At 43.9% G+C, this 24487-nt stretch overlaps 1 protein-coding gene across 1 annotated transcript in view; it reads right to left on the bottom strand.

The window, feature by feature from the left end:
• The window catches only part of SCARF2 (scavenger receptor class F member 2), a 206310-nt gene that overhangs the window by 58707 nt on the left and 123116 nt on the right, over positions 1–24487 (bottom strand). The window contains exon 9 of the mRNA XM_083146958.1: positions 23337–23458. Coding sequence (XP_083003084.1) covers positions 23337–23458 — 122 coding nt within the window. The remainder of the gene's footprint in view (positions 1–23336; positions 23459–24487) is intronic.

Genomic DNA, 24487 nt, shown 5'->3' on the forward strand with positions numbered 1-24487 from the left:
CTATATTCCCCACCACATGTACATGTACACACATTCACTATTGGGTTAATTTTTTTGTTGGAAGCAAATTAACCTACCAGTATATTTTTGGATTGTGGGAGGAAACCGGAGAACCCAGAGTAAACCCACACAAGTACGGGGAGAATATACAAACTCCACACAGTTATGGCCATGGTGGGAATCACATTCATAACCTCAGTGCTGTGAGGCAGTAATGCTAACCATTACACCCTCCCTGCTGCCCCTTATATAGTCCATACCTCCAGACCATCCTGTTTTTGGGGGTACAGACCTTTTTTTGGTCACTGTCTGGTCTTCCCCCCAAAAGGCTGCACTGAGGGGGATATTGGTGGGCACTGCTCTGCTAAGCATGTGTACAGCTTCTATTCATGAGAGAGAGGGGCATGGTCAGTAGCTCAGAGAGCCCTAGGCATGCCCCCCCACCTAGATGAAAATGGGGGTGTGGATGAGATTAGGAATTTCCTTCAAGGATACGCCCCATAAACTCAAGGCCATGTCCTCTAATTCCTGGTGTGTGTCTTTGCCGCTCAGGAACATTTTGCCTGGCTCAGTGAAAAAGTTGGGGGGGTATGCACAAGTATATTGGGAGTTATTCTGATTCACTCGCAAAGGCACAATTACTCTCTAATGGACAAAACCATATGCACTGCAGGTGGGGCTGATGTAACATGTGCAGAGAGAGTTAGATTTGGGTGGGATTTGTACTTCAAACTGATATCTATATTTACGTAAAAATAAAGCAGCCGGTATTTACCCTGCACAGAAAGAATAAAACACCCAAATCTAACTCTATCTGCACTTGTTACATCAGCCCCACCTGCAGTACAGTACATATGGTTTTGTCCATTAGTAGTAGTAGTACGTTTATTTATAAGACACCGCAAACTGTCCGCAGCATCGTACATAGCAAACAAAAAAACAAATTACAAGGTAACGTACAGGGTGTTTTGAAAAATACAGTATGAATAGGGGTATAGCTGGTAGAACTAAAATCAGCATCAGTTCAGAAGTAGGTGTCAAAATTGTCGAGGAGACTGAAGATGAAGTAGAGGAAGGGAAGAACAGGACAGGAGCACAGGTGAGGTAAAGAGGTAGGGTGAGTACGTGAGGAAGGAGGACCCTACTCATAAGAGTTAACAGACTAAAAATAGGTGGGTGGACGAACGAAAAACATTAGGATAAGTAGGAACGGAGGCAGGATAGGAGGATCAAAAGAGGTTAGGAGGAGGGATAGGCTAGTCGAAAAAAGTGGGTTTGGAGGGAGCGCTTGAAGGAGGTAAGGGAATCAGAAAGCCTGATGGGTGGCGGGAGGTTGTTTCAGTGCAGGGGGGGGCAGCGCGAGAGAAGTCTTGGACACGGGAGTGGGAGGAGGTGATTAGGTGAGAGGTCAGTCGGCGGTCAGCGATGGAGCGAAGAGGACGTGAGGGAGTGTGGATAGAGATCAGTGAAGAGAGGTAAGGAGCGGTGGAGGAGGAGAGAGCCTTGTAGGTGGTGGTGAGGAGTTTAAAGAGAACTCGGAAAGGTATGGGGAGCCAGTGAAGAGATAGACAGAGGGGGGAGGCGGAGGTAGAGCGGTGGGAGAGGAAGATGAGCCTAGCAGCAGCGTTAAGAATGGATTGGAGAGGTGCGAGGCGGGTGAGAGGTAGCCCAGAGAGAAGGATGTTGCAGTAGTCAAGGCGGGAGATGACAAGAGAATGAATGAGAATTTTGGTCGCATCAGTGGAGAGGAATGGTCTGATGCATGAGATGTTGCGTAGGTGAAATGGCAAGACTGTGAGAGAGCATGAATGTGGGGGGTGAAAGAGAGGGAGGAGTCACTGATGACACCGAGGCAGCGCGTTTGGTCGGTGGAGGTGATCTCGGTTTCACCAATGCTGATGGAGATAGTGGGAGAAGAGGGGATGTTCGGGGGATGATAGATTAGAAGTTCAGTTTTAGCCATGTTTAGTTTCAGGAAGCGTTGGGTCATCCAGGCTGAGATGCCTGTGAGGCATTCGGAGACCTTGGACAGGAGTGATGGGGATAGGTCGGGGGAGGAGAGATAGATTAGGGTATCATCAGCATAAAGGTGGTAATGAAAACCATAGGAGCTGATGAGGGTGCCCAGAGAGGTGGTGTAGAGGGAGAAGAGGAGAGGGCCAAGGACTGACCCTTGGGGTACACCGACTGGCTGCGGGGTAGTAGGAGAGGAGGAGCTCGAAGTGGAGACAGAGAAGGAGCGATTGGAGAGGTATGAGGTGAACCAGGAGAAGACCGTGCCAGTGATGCCAAAGGAGTGGAGGGTGTTGAGTAGGAGAGGGTGGTCAACAGTGTCAAAGGCAGCCGACAGATCAAGCTGGATGAGGATAGAGAAGAGGCCTTTGGATTTAGCTGATAGTAGATCGTTAGTGACTTTGGTCAGGGCAGTTTCATAGGAATGTAAAGGGCGGAACCCAGATTGGATGGGGTCTAGAATGGAGTTAGCAGTAAGGTGGCTTAGGAGACGATTATAGGTCAGACGTTCTAGGAGTTTGGAGGCAAAAGGGAGGAGGGAGATGGGCCTGTAGTTGGATGGAGAGTTGGGGTCCACATTTGTTTTTTTTGAGAATTGGGGAGACAAGAGCGTGTTTGAAGGAGGAAGGGAAGATCCCAGAGGATAGGGAAAGATTAAAGAGGTGAGCCAGGTGAGAGCAGACTGACGGACTGAGATGACGGATAATATTGGAGGGGATAGGATCGAGCGGGCAGGTCTAGGGAGAAGTGGATTGAAGGATAGAGTGGACTTCAGCAGCAGTGGTGGGGTAAAATGACAGGTGTTGGAAGGAGGGGAGTGGAGATGTAGGAGGGGAGGAGGGAGAGGGTGAGTCATGGCAGCAGTGATGGCAGTCCTGAGAGAGGAGATTTTGGTTGAAAAGTAGGTAGCAAAATCAGCGGCTACAATGGAGGATGGAAGAGCTGGAGGATGGGGGGAGAGCAAGGAGTTGAAGGTGGCGAAGAGCCTGCGGGGATTGGATTATTGGGAAAGGATGAGGGACTTAAAGTAGGATTCCTTGGCCAGAGCAAGGGCAGAGCTGAAGGAGGAAAGAATGAATTTGAAATGGAGATAATCCGCAAGGGAGCGTGATTTCTTCCAGAAGTGCTCAGCAGTGCGAGAGCACTTTTTAAGGAATCGGGTGATAGGCGAGTGCCACGGTTGGGGGTTGGAGCATCGAAGGGGGATAGAGGAGGGAGGGCAGGCAAAGTCCAATGCCGAAGATAGGGTGTCATTATAGAGGGAGGTGGCGAGGTTCGGGCAGGACATGAGGGCGATTGGGGCGAGAAGAGGACACAGCGTGTTTGAGAAGGCAGCAAGATCAAGTGTGTTGACGTTATGCCGTGAGACAATGCGCTTGGGAGGGGGGGTGGGAGAGGGGGAAGCAGTGAGGGAGAAGGAGATGAGGTGATGGTCAGAAAGAGGAAAAGCCGAGATAGTGTAGTCAGTAAGGGAACAAGAGCGAGAGAAGACGAGATCGAGGGAGTGTCCTTGGATGTGGGTGGGAGAGGTAGTCCACTGAGATAGGCCAAGAGAGGAGCAGAGAGAGAGGAGTTTGGAGGTGCCAGGATCAGCGGGGTTATCCAAGGGGATGTTAAAGTCACCAAGAATGACAGATGGCAGGTCAGAGGAGAGGAAGTGTGGAAGCCAGGCAGCAAAGTTGTAAAGAAATTGGAAGATAGGGCCAGGGGGGCGGTAGATTGCAGCGACACGGAGGTGGTAGGGGTAGTATAGACGGATAGAGTGAGACTCAAAGGAGGAGAAAAAGAGAGAGGGTTCAGGGTGAATGACTGTGGGTGCATTAGAGAGTGATTGTGCCTTTGCGAGTGAACCAGAATAATCCTCATGGTCCCCATTACAGCATCATCTGAATCTCTTTTCTGTATTCTGTTTTCCGTCTCTCCAATTTATCATTTAACAATCCCTCTGTAAAATGATGAAATCACCGTGTGAGGTTGATCAGAGAATAATCAAGTTTTATACTGTAGTATGCAGGAATTAGGTATCTAGTCATCAAGTCCTTTGGGCATGCAGCTATGAGTGGTGATTTTAGCCTCTCTTCACTTGGGTTCCTATGTATTAATATCATGCTTGCCAGAGGCAGAACTCTGGGAGGCAATGGAGTCATCTTCCACTGGGCTCCTGCTCCCAAAGGGGCACCTCTCCACCCCTGTGAGTTTGAGTTTCAGTCAATTGAAAGCTGTTGATATCACTTCTGTGGTTGTCTCCTCCTCCTAGCAGGACCATATATCTTTAAGATCTTTATTCTAAACATAATATCCATAACATACATACACATATATACATGCATACATATATTTATATAAGATGGTGTGTGTGTGTGTGTGTGTTGGGGGGGCACCAATATTTATCTTTCTGACCATCACCTCATCTCCTTCTCCCTCACTGCTTCCCCCTCAAACCCCCCCCCCCCCTCCCAAGCACATTGTCTCACGGCATAACGTCAACACACTTGATATTGCTGCCTTCTCGTACACGCTGTGTCCTCTTCTCGACCCAATCACCGCCATGTCATGCACGAACCGCGCCGCCTCCCTCTATAACAACACCCTATCTTTGGCATTGGACTCTGCCTGCCCTCCCTCCTCTATCCCTCTTCTATGCTCCAACCCCCAACCGTGGCACTCGCCTATCACCTGATTCCTTAAAAAATGCTCTCGCACTGCTGAGCGCTTCTGGAAGAAATCACGCTCCCTTGCGGATTATCTCCATTTCAAATTCATCCTTTCCCAATCATCCAACCCCCGCAGGCTCTTCCGTCCTCCATCGTAGCCGCTGATTTTGTTACCTACTTTTCAACCAAAATCTCCTCTCTCAGGACTGCCATCACTGCTGCCATGACCTCACCCTCTCCCTCCTCCACTCCTACATCTCCACTCCCCTCCTTTCCATCCCTGTCCTCATTTTACCCCACCACTGCTGCTGAAGTCCATTCTATCCTTCAATCTGCTTCTCCCTCCACCTGCCCGCTCGATCCTATCCCCTCCAATATTGTCCGTCATCTCAGTCCGTCGGTCTGCTCTCACCTGGCTCACCTCTTTAATCTTTCCCTATCCTCTGGGATCTTCCCCTCCTCCTTCAAACACGCTCTTGTCTCCCCAATTCTCAAAAAACAAATCTGGACCCCAACTCTCCGTCTAACTAAAGGCCCATCTCCCTCCTCCCTCCTCCCTTTTGCCTCCAAACTCTTAGAATGTCTGGCCTATAATCGTCTCCAAAGTCACCTTACTGCTAACTCCATTCTAGACCCCCTCCAATCTGGGTTTGGCCCTTTACATTCCACTGAAACTGCCCTGACCAAAGTCACTAACGATCTACTATCGGCTAAATCCAAAGGCCTCTTCTCTATCCTCATCCAGCTTGATCTGTTGGCTGCCTTTGACACTGTTGACCACCCTCTCCTGCTCAACACCCTCCGCTCCTTTGGCATCACTGGCACGGTCTTCTCCTGGTTCACCTAATACCTCTCTGATCGCTCCTTCTCTGTCTCCACTCCGAGCTCCTCCTCTCCTACTACCCCGAAGGTGCAGTCCTTGGCCCTCTCCTCTTCTCCCTCTGCACCACCTCTCTGGGCACCCTCATCAGCTCTGACGGCTTCCATTAACACCTTTATGCTGATGATACCCTAATCTATCTCTCCTCCCCCGACCTATCCCTATCACTCCTGTCCAAGGTCTCCGAATGCCTCACGGCCATCTCAGCCTGGATGACCCAACGCTTCCTGAAACTAAACATCGCTGAAACTGAACTTCTAATCTATCATCCCCCGAACAACCCCTCTTCTCCCACTATCTCCATCAGCATTGGTGAAACCGAGATCACCTCAACCGAGCAAACGCGCTGCCTCAGTGTCATCATTGACTCCTCCCTCTCTTTCACCCCCCACATTCGTGCTCTCTCACAGTCTTGCCGCTTTCACCTCCGTAACATCTTGCACATCAGACCATTGCTCTCCACTTATGCGACCAAAATTCTCATTCACTCTCTTTTCATCTCCCGCCTTGACTACTGCAACATCCTTCTCTCTGGGCTACCTCTCGCCTGCCTTGCCCCTCTCCAATCCATTCTTAATGCAGCTTCTAGGCTCATCTTCCTCTCTTGCCGCTCTACCTCCACCTCCCCCCCTCTGTCTATCTCTTCACTGGCTCCCCATTCCTTTCCGAATTCTCTTTAAATTCCTCACCACCACCTACAAGGCTCTCTCCTCCTCCACCGCTCCTTACCTCTCTTTACTGATCTCTATCCACACTCCCTCACGTCCTCTTCGCTCCACCGCCGACCACCGCCTGACCTCTCACCTAATCACCTCCTCCCACTCCCGTGTCCAAGACTTCTCTCGCGCTGCCCCCCCTGCACTGGAACAACCTCCTGCAACCCATCAGGCTTTCTGATTCCCTTACCTCCTTCAAGCGCTCCCTCAAAACCCACTTCTTCTGACTAGCCTATCACTCCTCCTCCTAACCTCTTTTGCTCCTCCTATCCTGCCTTCCCTACCCCTCCATCTGTTCCCATCTGTTCCTACTTATCCTATTGTTTTTCATTCGTCCACCCACCCCCTTTTAGTCTGTTAACTCTTATGAGTAGGGCCCTCCTTCCTTACGTACTCACACTACCTCTTTAACTCACCAGTGCTCCTGCCCTGTTCTTCCCTTCCTCTACTTCATCTTCAGTCTCCTCGACAATCTCGACACCTACTTCAGAACTGATGCTGATTTTAGTTCTACCAGCTATACCCCTATTTATGCTGTATTTTATCAAGACACCCTGTACGTTACCCTGTAATTTGTTTTTTTGTTTGCTATGTACGGCGCTGCAGACACTTTGTGGCGCCTTATAAATAAATAAACTACTACTACTACTATCTTGCCTCCGGGCAACTGGGACGAACTTACGCCTTTGATGCTTGCTTAGTTTTGAAAAAAATTTTTTTAGAGAGCATATGACAGCAACACCAACAAGCACTGCTCGAGGAGGAGGAGGCCATGCACTGTTCTGTCTGTGAGGTGTGTAATGAAATTGACTTACAACTCTAATTGAGCACCAAAGGATGTTTAACCCCTTCATGACAGAGCCAGTTTGTGCCTTCATGACAGAGCCCTTTTTTTCAAATCTGACATGTCTCACTTAAGTGGGGATAACTTTTTTTTGCTTTTACTTATCCCAGTGATTTTGAGATTGTTTTCTCGTGACACATTGTACTTCAAGTTAGTGGTAAATTTGGGTCGATACAGTCTGTGTTTTTTTGTGAAAAATACCAAAATATCGTGAAAAAATGGAAAATTTAGCAATTTGCAAAATGTTAAATTTTCTGCTTGTGAGACAAATAATCATACCACTCAAAATAGTTAATAACTAACATAGACCATATGTCTACTTTATGTTTCCATCATTATTTCAACTTCCTTTTAATTTTTTTGGACACTAGGAGGCTTACAATATGAATAGCAAATTCTCAAATTTTCAAGAAAATTTCAAACACTGATTTTTTTAGGGATCAGTTCAGTTCTGATGTGACTTTGAGGGACTTGTATGTGAGACACCCCCATAAATGATGCCATTTCAAAAACTGCACCCCTCACAGTATTCAAAACAGCATTTTGGAAGTTTGTTAACCCTTTAGGTGTTTCACAGGAATTAAAACAAAGTGTAGGTGAAATTTCAAAATTTCTTTTTTTTTGCAGAGTTTCAATTTTAATACATTTTTCTAACGAATACAGTAGATTTTACTAGAGAAATGTGACTAAAAATTGATTCCCCCAATTCTTTTGTTTTCAAAAATATCCTATATGTGGCCCTAGTGTGCACGTTGACCAAACCACAGGCTTCATAATAGAAGGAGCACCTACTTGATTTTGGAGCCTCCTTTTTATGAGATTTTTTTTTAGGCACCATGTAGGTTTCTAGGCACCATAAGTGCTAAAAGTTAGGAACCTCCCCCACAAGTCACCCCATTTTGCAATCTACACCCCTCAGGGAATTCATCTAGGGGTATAGTGTACATTTCAAACCCCCAGGGGTTTCACCAATTTTGGTACAACTGGGATGTGAAAATGGAAAATTACATTTTTTTACACAAACATGCAGTTCTGGCTCAAAATTTTTCATTTTCACAAGGTATGAAGGAGACAAAGCACCCCAAAATCTGTGCCCCAATTTCTCCCGAGTACGGCAATGCCTCACATGTGACCAAAAAATACCAGTTGGGTGCATGGCAGGACTCAGAAGGGAAGGAGTGTTTTTTGGATTTTGCAGCACAGATTTTGGTGGAATGAATGGTGGGTGCTATGTTGCACCAATACAGTGGAACCCCCCCACAAGTCACCCCATTTAGCAAAGTACACCCCTCAGGGAATTCATCTAGGGGTATAGTGTACATTTCAAACCCCCAGGGGTTTCACCAATTTTGGTACAACTGGGCTGTGAAAATGAAAAATTACATTTTTTTACACAAACATGCACTTCTGGCTCAAGATTTTTCATTTTCACAAGGAATGAAGGAGACAAAGCACCCCAAAGTCTGTGCCCCAATTTCTCCCGAGTATGGCAATGCCTCACATGTGACCAAAAAATACCAGTTGGGCGCATGGCAGGACTCAGAAGGGAAGGAGTGATTTTTGGATTTTGCAGCTCAGATTCTGGTGGAATTTTGGTGGGTGCTATGTCGCATTAGCAAGACCCCCCAAGCACCAATACAGTGGAACCCCCCCACAAGTCACCCCATTTTGCAAAGTACACCCCTCAGGGAATTCATCTAGGGGTATAGTGTACATTTCAAACCCCCAGGGGTTTCACCAATTTTGATACAAGTGGGCAGTGAAAATGAAAAATTACATTTTTTTACACAAAAATGCAGTTCTGGCTCAAAATTTTTCATTTTCAGAAGGTATGAAGGAGAAAAAGCACCCCAAAATCTGTGCCCCAATTTCTCCCGAGTACGGCAATGCCTCACATGTGACCAAAAAATACCAGTTGGGTGCATGGCAGGACTCAGAAGGGAAGGAGTGATTTTTGGATTTTGCAGCTCAGATTCTGGTGGAATTTTGGTGGGTGCTATGTCGCATTAGCAAGACCCCCCAAGCACCAATACAGTGGAACCCTCCCACAAGTCACACCATTTTGCAAAGTACACCCCTCAGGGAATTCATCTAGGGGTATAGTGTACATTTCAAACCCCCAGGGGTTTCACCAATTTTGATACAAGTGGGCAGTGAAAATGAAAAATTACATTTTTTTACACAAAAATGCAGTTCTGGCTCAAAATTTTTCATTTTCAGAAGGTATGAAGGAGAAAAAGCACCCCAAAATCTGTGCCCCAATTTCTCCCGAGTACGGCAATGCCTCACATGTGACCAAAAAATACCAGTTGGGTGCATGGCAGGACTCAGAAGGGAAGGAGTGATTTTTGGATTTTGCAGCTCAGATTCTGGTGGAATTTTGGTGGGTGCTATGTCGCATTAGCAAGACCCCCCAAGCACCAATACAGTGGAACCCCCCCACAAGTCACCCCATTTTGCAAAGTACACCCCTCAGGGAATTCATCTAGGGGTATAGTGTACATTTCAAACCCCCAGGGGTTTCACCAATTTTGATACAAGTGGGCAGTGAAAATGAAAAATTACATTTTTTTACACAAAAATGCAGTTCTGGCTCAAAATTTTTCATTTTCAGAAGGTATGAAGGAGAAAAAGCACCCCAAAATCTGTGCCCCAATTTCTCCCGAGTACGGCAATGCCTCACATGTGACCAACAAATACCAGTTGGGTGCATGGCAGGACTCAGAAGGGAAGGAGTGATTTTTGGATTTTGCAGCTCAGATTCTGGTGGAATTTTGGTGGGTGCTATGTCGCATTAGCAAGACCCCCCAAGCACCAATACAGTGGAACCCCCCCACAAGTCACCCCATTTTGCAAAGTACACCCCTCAGGGAATTCATCTAGGGGTATAGTGTACATTTCAAACCCCCAGGGGTTTCACCAATTTTGATACAAGTGGGCAGTGAAAATGAAAAATTACATTTTTTTACACAAAAATGCAGTTCTGGCTCAAAATTTTTCATTTTCAGAAGGTATGAAGGAGAAAAAGCACCCCAAAATCTGTGCCCCAATTTCTCCCGAGTACGGCAATGCCTCACATGTGACCAAAAAATACCAGTTGGGTGCATGGCAGGACTCAGAAGGGAAGGAGTGATTTTTGGATTTTGCAGCTCAGATTCTGGTGGAATTTTGGTGGGTGCTATGTCGCATTAGCAAGACCCCCCAAGCACCAATACAGTGGAACCCCCCCACAAGTCACCCCATTTTGCAAAGTACACCCCTCAGGGAATTCATCTAGGGGTATAGTGTACATTTCAAACCCCCAGGGGTTTCACCAATTTTGATACAAGTGGGCAGTGAAAATGAAAAATTAAATTTTTTTACACAAAAATGCAGTTCTGGCTCAAAATTTTTCATTTTCACAAGGAATGAAGGAGACAAAGCACCCCAAAGTCTGTGCCCCAATTTCTCCCGAGTACGGCAATGCCTCACATGTGACCAAAAAATACCAGTTGGGCGCATGGCAGGACTCAGAAGGGAAGGAGTGATTTTTGGATTTTGGAGCACAGATTTTGGTGGAATGAATGGTGGGTGCTATGTTGCATTACCAATACAGTGGAACCCCCCCACAAGTCACCCCATTTTGCAAAGTACACCCCTCAGGGAATTCATCTAGGGGTATAGTGTACATTTCAAACCCCCAGGGGTTTCACCAATTTTGATACAAGTGGGCAGTGAAAATGAAAAATTACATTTTTTTACACAAAAATGCAGTTCTGGCTCAAAATTTTTCATTTTCAGAAGGTATGAAGGAGAAAAAGCACCCCAAAATCTGTGCCCCAATTTCTCCCGAGTACGGCAATGCCTCACATGTGACCAAAAAATACCAGTTGGGTGCATGGCAGGACTCAGAAGGGAAGGAGTGATTTTTGGATTTTGCAGCTCAGATTCTGGTGGAATTTTGGTGGGTGCTATGTCGCATTAGCAAGACCCCCCAAGCACCAATACAGTGGAACCCCCCCACAAGTCACCCCATTTTGCAAAGTACACCCCTCAGGGAATTCATCTAGGGGTATAGAGTACATTTCAAACCCCCAGGGGTTTCACCAATTTTGATACAAGTGGGCAGTGAAAATGAAAAATTACATTTTTTTACACAAAAATGCAGTTCTGGCTCAAAATTTTTCATTTTCAGAAGGTATGAAGGAGAAAAAGCACCCCAAAATCTGTGCCCCAATTTCTCCCGAGTACGGCAATGCCTCACATGTGACCAAAAAATACCAGTTGGGTGCATGGCAGGACTCAGAAGGGAAGGAGTGATTTTTGGATTTTGCAGCTCAGATTCTGGTGGAATTTTGGTGGGTGCTATGTCGCATTAGCAAGACCCCCCAAGCACCAATACAGTGGAACCCCCCCACAAGTCACCCCATTTTGCAAAGTACACCCCTCAGGGAATTCATCTAGGGGTATAGTGTACATTTCAAACCCCCAGGGGTTTCACCAATTTTGATACAAGTGGGCAGTGAAAATGAAAAATTACATTTTTTTACACAAAAATGCAGTTCTGGCTCAAAATTTTTCATTTTCAGAAGGTATGAAGGAGAAAAAGCACCCCAAAATCTGTGCCCCAATTTCTCCCGAGTACGGCAATGCCTCACATGTGACCAAAAAATACCAGTTGGGTGCATGGCAGGACTCAGAAGGGAAGGAGTGATTTTTGGATTTTGCAGCTCAGATTCTGGTGGAATTTTGGTGGGTGCTATGTCGCATTAGCAAGACCCCCCAAGCACCAATACAGTGGAACCCCCCCACAAGTCACCCCATTTTGCAAAGTACACCCCTCAGGGAATTCATCTAGGGGTATAGTGTACATTTCAAACCCCCAGGGGTTTCACCAATTTTGATACAAGTGGGCAGTGAAAATGAAAAATTACATTTTTTTACACAAAAATGCAGTTCTGGCTCAAAATTTTTCATTTTCACAAGGAATGAAGGAGACAAAGCACCCCAAAGTCTGTGCCCCAATTTCTCCCGAGTACGGCAATGCCTCACATGTGACCAAAAAATACCAGTTGGGCACATGGCAGGACTCAGAAGGGAAGGAGTGATTTTTGGATTTTGGAGCACAGATTTTGGTGGAATGAATGGTGGGTGCTATGTTGCATTACCAATACAGTGGAACCCCCCCACAAGTCACCCCATTTTGCAAAGTACACCCCTCAGGGAATTCATCTAGGGGTATAGTGTACATTTCAAACCCCCAGGGGTTTCACCAATTGTGGTACAACTGGGCTGTGAAAATGAAAAATTACATTTTTTTTACACAAAAATGCAGTTCTGGCTCAAAATTTTTCATTTTCACAAGGAATGAAGGAGACAAAGCACCCCAAAGTCTGTGCCCCAATTTCTCCCGAGTACGGCAATGCCTCACATGTGACCAAAAAATACCAGTTGGGCACATGGCAGGACTCAGAAGGGAAGGAGTGATTTTTGGATTTTGGAGCACAGATTTTGGTGGAATGAATGGTGGGTGCTATGTTGCATTACCAATACAGTGGAACCCCCCCACAAGTCACCCCATTTTGCAAAGTACACCCCTCAGGGAATTCATCTAGGGGTATAGTGTACATTTCAAACCCCCAGGGGTTTCACCAATTGTGGTACAACTGGGCTGTGAAAATGAAAAATTACATTTTTTTTTACACAAAAATGCAGTTCTGGCTCAAAATTTTTCATTTTCACAAGGAATGAAGGAGACAAAGCACCCCAAAGTCTGTGCCCCAATTTCTCCCGAGTACGGCAATGCCTCACATGTGACCAAAAAATACCAGTTGGGTGCATGGCAGGACTCAGAAGGGAAGGAGTGATTTTTGGATTTTGCAGCTCAGATTCTGGTGGAATGAATGGTGGGTGCTATATGGCATTAGCAAGACCCCCGAAGCACGGTGAAATGATGAACCTAATAATCCATAGATGTGTGGTATATTTTGAAACACTCCTTCATACATAGGCCGGGTTTGTCGGGGCAAGTTTCACAGTGGAAAATAGTTTCCTTTCTTATTCCCTTTTTATAGCAAACTTTGCACCTTTTTTGTGTCCTGCCCTTTCTTGCAGTGGAGGGGATTTCGTTGGGAAAATGCTGCCCTGGTACAATACGGGGGCCAGTACTAGAAGTACTGGGGCCCTCTGCCTGCTGGTTCCCAAATACTAGGCCCTTTATGACTTCCTCTTGAAAGTGCATAAATGTCCCCCTCTGGCCGGTAGAACGGAATAGCACGTAAGCGTTATACAGTGCCATCTGGATGATATACACGGCCAGCTTCTTGTACCAGATATTTGTTTTCCGCAGGGCACTGTACGGCTTCAGTACCTGATCTGAAAGATCCACTCCGCCCATGTACTTATTGTAATCTAGGATACAATTTGGTTTTGAGGTGTGGGTACTGGTACCTCGTACAGGGATGGAGGTGGTACTGTCTCCATGAATTGTTGTCAGTATAAGGACATCCCTCTTGTCCTTATATTTGACCAACAACATATTTTCGGTGCATATTCCCCTGCTTTCACCCCTTCTTAGTACTTGGGCAATGTGCGTTTTGGGGAGGCCTCTTTGGTTCTTGCGCACAGTACCGCAAGCTGCTGTACCTCTTGAACCAAGGGCCTTAAACAGGGGGATGCTGGTGTAAAAGTTATCCACATAGAGGTGATAACCTTTATCCAGGAAGGGGTGCACTAAATCCCAGACAATTTTTCCACTAACACCTACGAGGGAGGGGGGGCATTCTGGCGGTTCAATTCTTGAATCCTTCCCTTCATATACCCTAAACTTGTGGGTGTACCCTGTGGTGCTTTCACACAGCTTATACATTTTTATGCCATACCTTGCCCTCTTACTGGGAAGGTACTGGCAGAATTTAACCCTTCCTTTAAAATGTATAAGGGACTCGTCGATACTAATACATTTATCAGGGATGTATAGCTCTGCAAATTTGGCACTGAAATGATCAATGACCGGCCTGACTTTGAATAGCCTGTCAAAGGTGGGATCATCTCTGGGTGGGCACTGTGCATTATCGGTGTAATGTATAAATTTATGGATTGCCTCAAAACGAGCCCGGGGCATGGCCATACGGTGAAATGGGGTGCTGTACAGAACATCTGTACTCCAATATTGCCTAATTTGTGGCTTTTTTACTATGCCCATATGTAACACCAGACCCCAAAACGTCATCATCTCTACTGCATCTACAGGGGTCCACCTAGCAAATGATGACGTGGGGTTTTGAGCAATAAACTGCTGGGCATATAAATTAGTTTGGTCCACCATTACATTTATAAAATCATCAGAGAAAAATAATTTGAAAAAGTCAATTTCTCTGAGACCTGTTGAATCAAATTGGATTCCTGGGATGGCCAAAAACTCAGGAACCTGGGGCTCAAAATTGTCTGGTGGTGGGGTCCATACGAGATCAATTATTGGGGGGGGGGTCTCAGCTGCTCTACGGGGGCGTCTTTGAGGGGGTCCCTCATCATCAGAGGAGGAAGAGGAGCTTAAGACAAATCCTTCAAATTCCCCGCTTGCCTCACTGGCTGTGTCAGAGTCAGAGGCAAGCATGGCATATGCCTCCTCCACCGAATACATTCTCCTGGATGACTGGGACGACATTTGGGATGACATTTGGGATGCCATTTATATTTTTGTGTTACTGGTAGTGAAATGTTTCAACACGTGTATAGTGTAGGGGGGGGTACAAACTTTATTTCAACCCGGGGGGTATGTAGTGTGTAGTGTGTATGTAGTGCAGAAAAAAAAAAATACAAAAAAAAAAAATTGAAGGGTTAAAAAAAAAAAAAATGGAAGGGGTTAAAAAAAAAAAAAATGGAAGGGGTTAAAAAAAAAAAAAGGTCCTGCGCCAAAAATTGAGCACAGATGTTGGTCAGTAACGTCCGTCACTGAACAGCGCTCAAAGGCAACAGGAATTTGATCCAAAAAAAAATAAAATAGATCAACCCTGTGCCGAAAAAGCTGATCAGTGATGTACGTCACTGATCAGCGCACAGTGGCCACAGGACACACACAAAATCACAGTGTGTGTAAAAAAAAAAATGTAAAAAAGACCCCACAGCACTCACAAAAAATAAAAAAAGGTGATCAGTGATGCGACACTGATTACCAGTGAGGGGCAGCAGGTGCACAACCTTTGGTGGTACTGACAGGTATATATAAAAAAAAAAACCTCTGTACCCCCAAAAAGTTGCTGATCACCTCAGATATAGTGATCAGCACAAAAGGCGGGGGCAGCAGACACAAAATTTAGCACTCTCTATCACTCTCTGTCACTATCTCTCTCTATCTCTCTATCTATCACTCTATGACACTGCAGCAGCAGCACTGACAGGTATATCTATATATAAAAAAAACCCTGCGCCCCCAAAAAGTTGCTGATCAGTTAATTTATACTGATCAGCACAAAAGGGGGGGGCAGCAGTCAGTTATATAAAAAATATATAGCACAATCTGTCACTATCTCTCTATCTCTCTATCTCTCTCTATCTCTCTCTATCTATCTATAGCTCTATCACACTGCAGCAGCACAAAATATAGCACTAGGCCTCTCTATCTCTCTCTATCTCTCTCTATCTCTTTCAGTTATATAAAAAATATATAGCACAATCTGTCACTATCTCTCTCTCTATCTCTCTCTCTCTATCTCTCTCTATCTCTCTTTATCTCTCTATCTATAGCTCTATCACACTGCAGCAGCACAAAATATAGCACTAGGCCTCTCTATCTCTCTCTATCTCTCTCTATCTCTCTCTCTCTAACTCTCTCTCTATCTAATAAATCGCAGCAGCACAAGATGTCACAGGATGTCACAAGATGTCACAAGCATAAGCAATATCAATGATCAGGTAAGTATTTTGGATGGGTTCTGGTCAGTATAGGCGGCAGCTGGGCACGGTGACCGCACTGCACGCTATTCCAGACCGGAATGGCGTCTGCAGTGCAGTCACCGTTAGTTTAAACCCCCCTCTATGGCTGTGATTGGTCCGTCGGTCCGACGAACCAATCACGGCCTTTGGGGGCGGGAGGGGTGAGGTGGGGTGACACCAGTGTCACCCTTACACCCCGCGGTGATTGGTGCTGTACTTTACAGCACCAATCACCTCCGATCCCGTGTCACCGGCGAACGTTATTCGCCGGTGACACAGAAAACGCTGTGAATGGCTGTTCACAATGAACAGCCAATCACAGCGATCGCCGACGGGGGGGCGGCATCGCCGCCCCCCCTGGGCATGCACGGACATGTCTGCTGTCAGGGACAGCAGACATCGTCCCTCTGTCACTGCGTCTCTAGACGCAGTGACAGTTTTAAGCCATGACGTATATATACGTCAACGGTCGGGAAGTACTTCCCGGCCATGACGTATATATACGTCAAATGTCGTGAAGGGGTTAAGAACGATGTCCCTTTCAACCTGCTCAAACATCCACAAACATGCACAAATGTGTACACATTATGACTTTGACACGTGCAGTAAAAAAACATTGTGCCCACTTCTGAAATATTTTTACAACAGCAATTTCAATGTGTAATTTTTATTTAAAAATCTAGAAACTACCTGTGTTTAGTCTGAGAACTTTGCTCTAAAGACCGTTTATAACACAATAAATACAGCCAGTCTGAAAAAAGTAACCCATTAAATGTGCTCGCTTCCTTTTTATTCCATTTATTAGGAAAATGTAATATAAAAAGGACAAATTCATGAGAGAAGTATGGCACAGTGTGACCTTGCAAGGAAGTAAATAAACACACTGAAACAGGACGTAGTAAATGAACCACACGTTACAGCTTCCTCTCACCTCATCACTCATATCCTCCCATAGAATTGCACCATAAAAGAAAAAAGAAAATAATTGGGTGCTTTTCCTTTTACCGAAGCTAGCGACAAAGACTATATATATATATATATATATATATATATATATATATATATATATTTCTATTTACAAATACTAAACTGCATTTTTAGTATAAAAGAAATATTGTGTAAGCAGTTAAAAAAAATTGGGAGTAAATACAGTAACTGCATGGTGTGCTATAGCCTGCACTCTAACAGGACTCATTACTTCCTTAGCTGCAGGACTTCATTCTCAGTAATCAGGAAGTAATGAGTCATATCATGGCGGGCAGCGCACTCCATGAGGACAATACTGGACATTTACATAGATTCCTGTTTTTAAACAACTTTATTTAACTTGGTATATTCTGTTCTCCATGTATAGTACTATAAAACACATGACCAGATTCACTTATTATTATTAGGCTTTATTAATATAATCATTTCCATACAATACCATGGAAATAAATGTTTGTGAGATCACCCTGGGTCTCTGGTATTCCCTCTGCAACCGTTATTTCTTCACACAAGCTACTGTAAGCAGTATTTGGAGATATGAGTTTGGCTTACAAATGGGCATGTTGGGGGCATGCTGGAGTTAGGGACTTCATCAGAAGACGTAGTTCTACTGGCACCATAGGTTTTTTTTTATTTATGACTATTTGCCCATTACTGTGCATTAGAGCTGCAGCCAGTGGGTATCTCAGTAGGCAGTCTATTGGCTACAACATTATAAAAAATGTGCGGCTACTGCTTTAGTGACCACCACTGAATTAGGCCCAGTAGGCCCCATACATACTAGGTGATAAAATATCGCTCAGAAAGGAACAATATCTCCTAGTGTGTACACTCAATGTTGTTAACAATGCATGCTCCCACATGTTCAGACAAGGGAGGTCCTCATTAATGATGTCCATGCTGCTGCTGCTGACCATCTCTTCCCCTGCTATCGCCCCCCTCGTGCCTCGTATATGCACTTGCCTATGCTGGTGCCCTGCTGCCGACAATATCATCATCGTCGGGGATTGGGTAATGTGTGTGGGGCAGATAATGTAACAATGAGTATCTATCTATCTATCTATCTATCTATCTAACCACCTAACTAGTGATTGGCTAATTTACTCATTTAAAAAAGGATTACTTATATCAGTATATTTTTCTAAATGATTTTCTAAATGTTTGTGTGACCTTGAAGCAGAATAAATTAAACTATGTTGCTTGGTACTGGTCGAGTATCTGTTATCCGGATATCCTACGGTTTCTGAATATTTTGGGCCCCCTCCCACAGTTTTTCATACTCACGATGGCCATCGGGTTTGTCTTCAGAGGCATCCCCAGTCCCAAGGATGCATTGAGCGGGTGTGGCGGTGACGACACCTGCGCAATGTATGCTTGGGACTGTTAACGTCGGGGGGCCGCTAGGGGAACAGGTACGTTTAAAAAAATAAATTCAAAATACGGAATAATCCCTTTTCCAAAATGCCCATGGTCGCGAGGATTTAGGATAAGGGATACTTGATCTGTACTATGAACTTCATAGAAAAATCGCAGACTGACTTATTTATAGGGTTAGAGTGTAAAAAAGCTAAAGTAGGGTGATCTAGTTAGGATGTCGACATTCAAGATTTAAACACCATAATGCTCACATGGTCTGATTACCAAGATTCAGGATGTTGACATGTTCACCATCTTGATACTTTAAACAGGTTAAGATGATGTCAGTGATAACATTATGAATGCCGACATGTCAAATGATAACATACTGTACTGGTATTGACATAATGAATGGTGATAATGTGTATGCTGACATTTCGTAACAGACAATATTGGGCCAGATGTATCAAGCATCAAAAAGTGATAAAGTGGAGAGTTATAAACAAGCAGCCTATAAGCTCCTATTTGTCATTTTTCAAACCCAGTCTGTAACATGACAGGTAGCAGCTGATTGGCTGGCTGTTTCTCACTCTTCATTTTATCACTTTTTGAAGCTTGATACATCTGGCTCACAATACGATACGATAGGTAACATTTTTTCTTGATTGTCTGCTTTTATAAAGTCTAATGGGGTTAAAAGTGAAATCATTAAGGCCAAAACTCTTAGAAAACTGACCAGATCATATATATATGTCAGTCAGCTGCTCTACTCTAGCACCCTAGGCATCTGCCTCGGGGGGATTGTTCTACAGACATTTATAATCATTTGTATAAAGTAAAACCTATTGTACACTGGTGTGTAATGCGGTGGCAAATGCAGGATTTTTAGAGGGGGGTTTCTAAATGTAATCCAAAATCTCCCACTCTGCAGCAAGTATGGGGGAGCGGTAACAGCCCTGAAAAATGGTATTTTTAATTATACAATGGATACTGTATGGAATACAGTATCAATAGTTATCAGTACAGATGGTCTACAGTATAGGCTGTTTCACACATTTAAATAATATAAAATTGTCAGGAAATTTTTAAACGTTTCATAATACATAAATAAACAAACATAATAGAACCAGTACTACACTAATCTCACAATCTCCCACTTCATGGTAAGGCTCCTGTCTCTTCCTCCTGGTAGCTACTCTCTGGTCCCTTGCGATGCTTGAGGGCTCAGATCCACACATACTGTAAATGTGGTAGAAGAAGCTGGTACACTGGGCATGTGCAGCAGCTCTGCTCTGTCCCTTACACTGCATGAAGTGTGGCAGCTCTACTGATCATATCATATACCAGTGCTATTGTTGTCATAATTTAAGGCACTTACCAAGAGGAGGGGGTTTCCGGGCAGCCAGAACCCCCCCCCCCCCCCCGCGCGTTCGTTTGCTTATGTAATGGGTGCAGTACAAATGGGTTTTAGGGGGTCCAATCCGCACCCTGTACCCATTTTTTTCAATACTTATCACTTATTACATGGAAAGTAGAAAATGGTATCAGGAAAATGGTGCTTAGGCCAATTTGCCAAAGACCTGTTCATGCCTGCTGAAATCAGGGACTGCTCTAGTCCCCCTAGTGCCCAGAGTCTATTGCTTTGTAGGCTACAGAGGCGAGAGCCCAGATGCCCCTGCTATTGTAGTTAGACTACTGTATGCCGATACATAGTGGCTGGGAGTCTTATGAAACTATTTCTTATTTAATAATATTTTTTTTTATATTTGTTTTTGGTAAACTTTACACTATTAAACTCAGCAAGTAGGTTATGGGGAAAAAAATAAAGGATGATAGATTACTTCAATTTTGGGAACATATGGGATGTAACATTAAAATAAATGTTTGTTTGTCAAATGTGAAAGCAGATGGCATTGACATATCCAACATTCTATCAAAATCCAACAGTAAAACAAATACATTGCTCAAAACCACAATTTACCCACATCAGAAAACCATCTTTTTATATCTCCTCATCTATTTGACGCATTCAAAGTCAAATATAATTACCAGTGGCTCATTAGCTATAATCTGTTTCCTTTGACATAATGTAACAGACTGACTATTTTTTTTTAAAGCAAAAGTATTTCAAGTTGCAACATTTCATACACTTGGCCATTTACATAGGTACAACTACTGTAGAATGGGATATTTATGTATCAAATATAGGATTTTGCTGGCGTAAAGAATGGCATAGGGTTGGATCAGCTTTTACGTGACTGAGGCCCATAGGACCTGCACAGGGGCTATCTGTTGCTGTTTGTTGTCTTATACTGTATTTTGCATAAGATTGTAAGCTTGCAGCAGGGCCCTCTAACCCCCAAGTCCGTCTGTTGTTACCCAGTTTGTTTTATCTCTGTCTACCATTGTAAAGCGCAACGGAATCTGCTGCGCTATATAAGAAACTGTAAATAAATAAATAAATAAATAAAAGGAGTGAATTTCTAGCAGGGACAGTGTGCATCCAAAACATTGGTCTGCGTAGTCTCGCTTACTTCCCATTGACTGGCCAATCGCCGATGTATTATATTATATTCAGTGTATATGTTCCGCATGCACACTGTCTGTCATTGGTATGGGTAGCCCTGCTTACTTCCTGGTAACTACAGCTACCCCGGGTAATATACCATATTGTGGCTCCCAAACTTTGACTCATGGCACCCTAGAGCATCAGCATTTTTTTCATGGCACCCCTAAGATAAAAGATTTTTTTTTTAGACAGAATAAAAAAATAAAGTAATTGTGCCTGCTTGTCATCCTTAGGGTCAGTTATGTGGTGGTGGTGGTGTGCAGTTGTGCTTCTGATTGTCGACATGTTTTATGACTGGCAGCCCCTAGCACTGGTTTTGTCTATCAACATAATTCAGTTGATTTAGTCCTGGACTACCAATCGGAAGCACCCCTGCAGGAGCTTTGCAGCACCCAAGGGTGTCTAGGCACACAAGCCCTTATTCTAATGCACTCGCAAAGGCACATTCCTTCTCAAATGGACAAAACCATGTGCACTGCAGGTGGGGCAGATGTAACATGTGCAGAAAGAATTAGATTTGGGTGGGGTTTCACTTCAAAGTGAGATCTATATTGCATTGTAAAAATAAAGCAGCCAGTATTTACCCTGCACAGAAGCAAAATAACTCACCCAAATCGAATTCTCTTTGCACAAGTTACATCTGCCCCACCTGCAGTGCACATGGTTTTGTCCATTTGAGAAGGAATTTGCCTATAGTGTTAAGAAAAGATCTAAAATAATTCAAAAAATTTCAAAATCTGTCAAGCAGTTCAAATATACACATAACAGTTATACATACTGTATATATACAGTATATATTTATTATCTACACACATACAGGATCCCACTGCACTCACCATTCTTAGGAATGCGGTACACACCTGCATGTCTTATTCCCAGATTGGGGTGCAGTGGTCTGTAACCACATTGCTTAAAGAAATAAAAAGCAGAGAGCTTAGCACACACTATAGTAAAACTCAGTCAACTTAATATCTAAATATTTAAATAAACAATGGTGTTCTGGTTCATAGATTGATCAATGCATTCAAGCTTGCAGCCCAACATCAGGGGAACATTTATATATTTATATATATATATATATATATATATATATATATATATATATATATATATATATATATATATATATATATATATATATATAGATACAGAAGTACCAACACACTCGCCATTCCTAAGAATGGGGTGCAAACAGCACCCACTTCCCAGGATGGGGTGCATTGGCCTGTGACCACACACTCTAGTAAATACAAACACAGGGGGCCCAGCACTCACTACAACAAACTAACTCACCTTAACATTCAAATAATCAATAAATAAATAATGGGGTTTTAGTTCATGAATTGATCAATGCATTTAAGCTTGCAGCCCATCGCCAAGGGACCCCATTTCACTGCAAGTCCTACACTAGCAACTGGTTTTCTTAGGAACCTGGCACCTGCTTACACATCATAGCTAAAATGAACATGTGTTTTTTTTTCCTGGGTTAATGCTCAACTGCCAAGTAACATGGCTTTTATAAGGTGAGACAATCCCAAACACAGCACCTGAATTAGTATTAAAGGGGCAGCTGTCACAGGTTTCAGGTAAATTAGCTTATTAAGGGTACATGAGAAAGCTATGATCACAGTAACAGAGGTTGATTAAAAATCAACCCAAATATCCTGGGAAGTGGGTGCTGTTTGCACCCCATTCTTAGGAATGGCGAGTGTGTTGGTACTTCTGTATCTATATATTTGGGTTGATTTTTAACCAACCTCTGTTACTGTGATCATAGCTTTCTCATGCACCCTTGATAAGCTAATTTACCTGAAACCTGTGACAGCTGCCCCTTTAATACTAATTCAGGTGCTGTGTTTGGGATTGTCTCACCTTATAAAAGCCATGTTACTTGGCAGTTGAGCATTAACCCAGGAAAAAAAAAAACACATGTTCATTTTAGCTATGATGTGTAAGCAGGTGCCAGGTTCCTAAGAAAACCAGTTGCTAGTGTAGGACTTGCAGTGAAATGGGGTCCCTTGGCGATGGGCTGCAAGCTTAAATGCATTGATCAATTCATGAACTAAAACCCCATTATTTATTTATTGATTATTTGAATGTTAAGGTGAGTTAGTTTGTTGTAGTGAGTGCTGGGCCCCCTGTATATATATATATATATATATATATATATATACACACACACACATATATACCACAGATAAACATCTGTTTTTGGTAAGATCTGCATAAGAGCCCCTAATGAGGTATATTTTCCTTCCGAGAACTCCATCCTGAAATGTCTTAGTGATACTGGTAACAGTAGTAGTGAAGACCTTTTTAGAACAGTTTCAACTCTTGATAAAATGGCAACATTCTGCAACTTCATTAGAAAGACCAAATGTAAGAACACAATAAACAACCTTACCGACAACTTTTGGCAGCTTCTGTCTGCGCAAGGGAATTCGAGGCAGCTTCATGCTGATTCGGCTAAAACATCCACAGAATCGTCGCGAGGTCTTCTTGTTTGTTACCTGCTTCTGGTTTCCACTGTAAAGCAGAAAGAAAGTCATCATGCCACTGTAGACAATCACTTTTATAAACTGTAGCAGACCAAAGCTCATTAACTAAAGCAGACGTCCATTTGGATCAAACTAAACAACATATTTTTATCGATTACTGGTTAGAGCAAAAACATTAATGTAACTTTTTTTTTAACAATAAATACAATTGAACTGGGGCTAATCTCCAGAGAGGCTGGAGTGTTCATTAATGGATCCAAATGCATAAAGTGAGCAACTTGGCCCTTATTCTGATTGACGCGGACTTTACCGCATACTTTCGGATCGCGTCTTTACGGCGTCTGCGCATGCGTGGAGAACGCAACGCGCATGTGCCACGCCTTGACTCGGTACCAGTTCGGCCAGATCCCGTCCAGAACTGTTCACCGCTATCATTCGGGAAATAGGGGCGTATTATGGGCGTCATGCGGAATGACACATGGGCGTAGTTTCAAAGTGGGCAAAACGGGGCGGAAACATGGGCGGACACGGGGGAGTACACTTATGTTGGGGGGCGTACATTCGGAAACCACTCCGAATGCACGCGATCAAAAAGGGCAGAAATGTGCGGTGTCCACAAGTGTACTATTGCTTTGCGGACACCACTCGTTCATGCGGTAGGCGAACGTACGCCTAATGACTACAACCATTAACACCTGAACCCAATAGAATCTACTCCTTTACTCATTACTCACTAATAGGCCGCTTGTCAGTGCTTTAATTGAAACCATTGCTGCTTCAAGGAAACCTTACTAGTCCCCCACATATGCTGTACTTGTCAGACACTTTCAAACTGCTAACAATGGACATGACAGAATATTAATACTAGCAATACACATGTGTATTTGACATGTACTCATGAAACCACACATTTTGGGTAAAGTAAACACATTTATTTATATTCATGTCACAGTCAATGCCAGTGTGATGCAATGACCATAAAATAATACATACAAACAATAAACAACATGGCAGGAATGCAGCAAAATAAATAATAATACAAAACAAATATAATTGC

This window comes from Crinia signifera, chromosome 1 (genome assembly GCF_055691185.1).
Source record: "Crinia signifera chromosome 1, ASM5569118v1, whole genome shotgun sequence".
Taxonomy (NCBI): Eukaryota; Metazoa; Chordata; class Amphibia; order Anura; family Myobatrachidae; genus Crinia; species Crinia signifera.